Source organism: Coturnix japonica, unplaced genomic scaffold (genome assembly GCF_001577835.2).
Source record: "Coturnix japonica isolate 7356 unplaced genomic scaffold, Coturnix japonica 2.1 chrUnrandom730, whole genome shotgun sequence".
NCBI lineage: Eukaryota > Metazoa > Chordata > Aves > Galliformes > Phasianidae > Coturnix > Coturnix japonica.
Genome location: NW_015440092.1, coordinates 24,348 through 28,138, shown reverse-complemented (window position 1 = coordinate 28,138; position 3,791 = coordinate 24,348). Strand labels below are relative to the sequence as shown.

Below are 3,791 nucleotides of genomic sequence, written 5' to 3'. Positions count from 1 at the left end.
AGGGCCGTGCCACCATCACGAGGGACAACGGGCAGAGCACAGTGAGGCTGCAGCTGAACAGCCTGAAGGACGAGGACTCGGCCATGTATTACTGCAATAAATGTGCTTATGGTGGTTGGGGTGGTTGTGCCGATGGGATCGACGTCTCTAATGGATTTAATGGGATCAGCCATTGCCAAGAGTGGGAGCTCAGAGCCCAGGTGCCGTCCATCCAACCAGCCTCACCACAACCACAATAACCACCACAGTCATCATCAGCACTGGTGCAGTAACTCATTGGATCCCAAATTCCCGCTATTTCACCCCAAATCCACCTGTTATATCCCCAGAACCCACTATTTAACCCCAAACCCCTCATTGTACCCCAAAATTCCACTATTTTACCTCAAATCCCCACACTAGGCCCCAAAATCCCACTATTTCACCCTGAATCCCCTCATTGTACCCCAATGTACCTCATCTATCACACCAGCATCATAACCATAATAAGCACCACCACCACGTCGATCGCATAAGCTTCATAATTACAACCACTACTATAACCTCTGGCGCAGTAATACATGGCGGAGTCCTCGTCCTTCAGGCTGTTCAGCTGCAGCCTCACTGTGCTCTGCCCGTTGTCCCTCGTGATGGTGGCATGGCCCTTCACCGCCGGCGCGTAGTATTTGCTACCACCAGTATAACTAATACCAGCGACCCATTCCAGCCCCTTTCCTGGTGCCTGTCGCACCCAGAACATGGTATAATCACTGATGGTGAAACCTGAGGCCTTGCAGACGAGGCTGAGCCCTCCTATCGTTGTCTGAAGATCCATATCGGGTCTCAGTGTGGTCTCTATGGGATCCCTATGGGGTCTCAGTGTGGCCCAGCTCTGTAAGGCCTTGAGTTGTTGGCTCCATCAACCATCTCCATCCTTCCATCCATCCCACAGGTCTAATGACGGCCGTGACGTTGGACAAGTCTGGAGGCGGCCTCTACACGCCTGGAGGAGGCCTCAGCCTCGTCTGCAAGGCCTCAGGGTTCACCTTCAGTGATTACACCATGTACTGGGTGTGACAGGCACCAGGAAAGGGGCTGGAATTCGTAGCTGGTATTAGTTTTGGTGATGGTAGAACCACATGGTTCGGGTCAGCAGTGAAGGGTCGTTGGCCAATTCATCTGATGCACTGAGGACATGACGGCATTGAGCACAGTGAAGTTGCTGTCAGCTGAGACTATCCTTGATCAGGAGCGTAGACTTCGGCACATGAGTCTGCGAACCAAAAGAGGCGGTAGGAGTAGTTGGCTGGTGCTGCCTGCGATCGAGCCGCGCGATTTAATGGGATCAACATGAGTCCAGAATGCAGAGCAGAGCACAGGGGCTCCGTGTAAACAGCATCATAACCCGCATAAAGCAAGCACGCATCCCAATAACCCACATAATTCTTTGGCGCAGGTAATACATGGCCGAGTCCTCGTCCTTCAAGCTTTCAGCTGCATTTGCCTCACTGGTGCTCTGCCCGTTGGTCCTCGTGATGGTGGCACTGCCCTTCACTGTCTGCTGGCCGCGTAGTATGTGCTAACTACCGGAGGTCACCCAAGGATATAATGAGCGCAGCTACGAATTTCTAGCCCTTTCCTCGGTGCTGTCGCACCATAGCTCCCGATGCTCATAACTGCTGAAGTAACCGCTGAGGCCTTGCTAAGATGAAGGCTGCGGCCTCGTTCCAGTGCACAGAGGCCGCTCTGGACTCGTCAACTTCACGGCCGCATTAGACCTGTGGATCGAAGGAGGAGATGTTGAATGGAGCGACAATCAAGCCTTACAGAGCCAGGAACCATGAGGCCCCACCAGGCGATCACTACGAGACAAAACTAATTAATCTATAGGAATCTAAGAGATACGACACTCGAGACTCTCATGAGGGATCCCACTGAGATCACACGCAGACCACATTAGGACCCCGCATAGTACCAACCTGAGACCCCATATTGGATCTTCCATAAATCCAGAGGAGCTCAGCCTCTTTTTGCAGGCCTTCAGGGTTCACGCTCAGCAGTTATGCATGGGGATGGGACGACAGGCACCAGGAAAAGGGCCTGTGAATTGGGTCACTGGTAGTTGAGATTGATGGTATCCCACATACTACATCGCCGGCGGTGCAGGACTCGTAGCACCATCCACGAGTGGACAAAGACAGGGCAGAGACAGTGAAGGCGCAGCTGAACAGCCTGAAGGACGAGGACTCGGCCATGTATTACTGCGCCAAAAATGCTGATAGTGCTGGTAGTGGTTGGGGTTATGTTGCTTATGGGATTGATGTCGCTGCTGGATACAGACGCTACGATGCAGATGGTCATGGCCATGGTTATGGTTATGGTCATAGTCATCAGCATGGTCATGGTCATGGTTATGCTGACAGATATAGATGTGCATATTGATATGTGTGTGGATGTGGATGTGGATGTGGATGTGGATGTGGATATTGATATGGACGTGGATATGGATGTTTATATGGATATGGATGTTGATGTGGATATGGATATGGATGTGGATGTGGATGTGGATGTGGATGTGGATGTGGATGTGGATGTGGATGTGGATGTGGATGTTGATGTGGATGTGGATGTGGATGTGGATGTGGATATTGATATGGACGTGGATATGGATGTTTATATGGATATGGATGTTGATGTTGATGTTGATGTGGATGTGGATGTTGATGTGGATATGGATGTGGATGTGGATACAGATGTGGATATAGATGTGGATGTGGATGTTGATGTGGATGTGGATGTTCCCACCCCTGTTGTGGTGTCTGAAACCATCAATCCAGGATCAGCGTCCATGCAATCAACACTGGCTCACACTGTGGGCTCAGCTCCAGCACCGGGGCTCTGAGCTCCCAGTCTGGGCAATGGCTGATCACATTAAATACAGCAGCCACATTGATCTTAGTAGCACCAGCCCAACCACTACCACCATCAGCACGTTTGGCACAGTAATATGTGGCCGAGTCCTCGTCCTTCAGGCTGTTCAGCTGCAGCCTCACTGTGCTCTGCCCGTTGTCCCTCGTGATGGTGGCACGGCCCTGCACCGCCGGCCCGTATTCTGTGCCACTACCAGCACTATTAATACCAGCAACGAATTCCAGCCCCTTTCCTGGTGCCTGTCGCACCCATCCCATGCCATAACTGCTGAAGGTGAACCCTGAGGCCTTGCAGACGAGGCTGAGGCCTCCTCTGGATGTATGAAGAACCCTATGGGGTCTCAGTGTGGTCTCTATGGGTTCCCTATGTGGTCTCATTGTGGTCTCAATTGGGTCCCTATAGGATCTCAGTGTGGTCTCTATGGGTTCTCTGTTGGATCTCCATGGGATCCCTGTAGGGTCTCAGTGTGGTCTCTATATGATCCCTTTAGGTTCTCAGTTGAGTCTCTATGGGATCCCTTTGTGGTGTCTGTGTGGTTCCTATGGGATGTCTATAGGTTGTCTATGGGGCCTGGCTCTGTGAGGCCTTGAGTTGTTGGCTCCATCAACCATCTCCTTCCTTTCCATCCCACAGGTCTAATGGCGGCCGTGACGTTGGACGAGTCCGGAGGCGGCCTCTACGCGCCTGGAGGAGGCCTCAGCCTCGTCTGCAAGGGCTCAGGGTTCACCTTCAGTGATTATGGCATGTACTGGGTGCGACAGGCACCAGGAAAGGGGCTGGAATTCGTTGCTGGTATTAGTTTTGGTGATGGTAGAACCACATGGTTCGGGTCAGCAGTGAATGGCCGTGCCACCATCACGAGGGACAACGGGCAGAGCACA

The 3,791-nt window shown here is 52.2% G+C and overlaps 2 gene segments (V, D, J or C); one reads left to right on the top strand and one right to left on the bottom strand.

The window, feature by feature from the left end:
- Positions 1–463: 463 nt before the first annotated feature.
- LOC116652699 lies at positions 464–814 on the bottom strand. The segment is given in 1 exon segment: positions 464–814. A coding segment is annotated over 1 exon segment (351 nt).
- A 2,727-nt stretch (positions 815–3,541) lies between these two features.
- LOC107307634 overlaps positions 3,542–3,791 on the top strand; it is a 7,518-nt gene continuing 7,268 nt past the window's right edge. Inside the window, 1 exon segment of the V gene segment in view lies at positions 3,542–3,702. Coding sequence covers positions 3,549–3,702 — 154 coding nt within the window.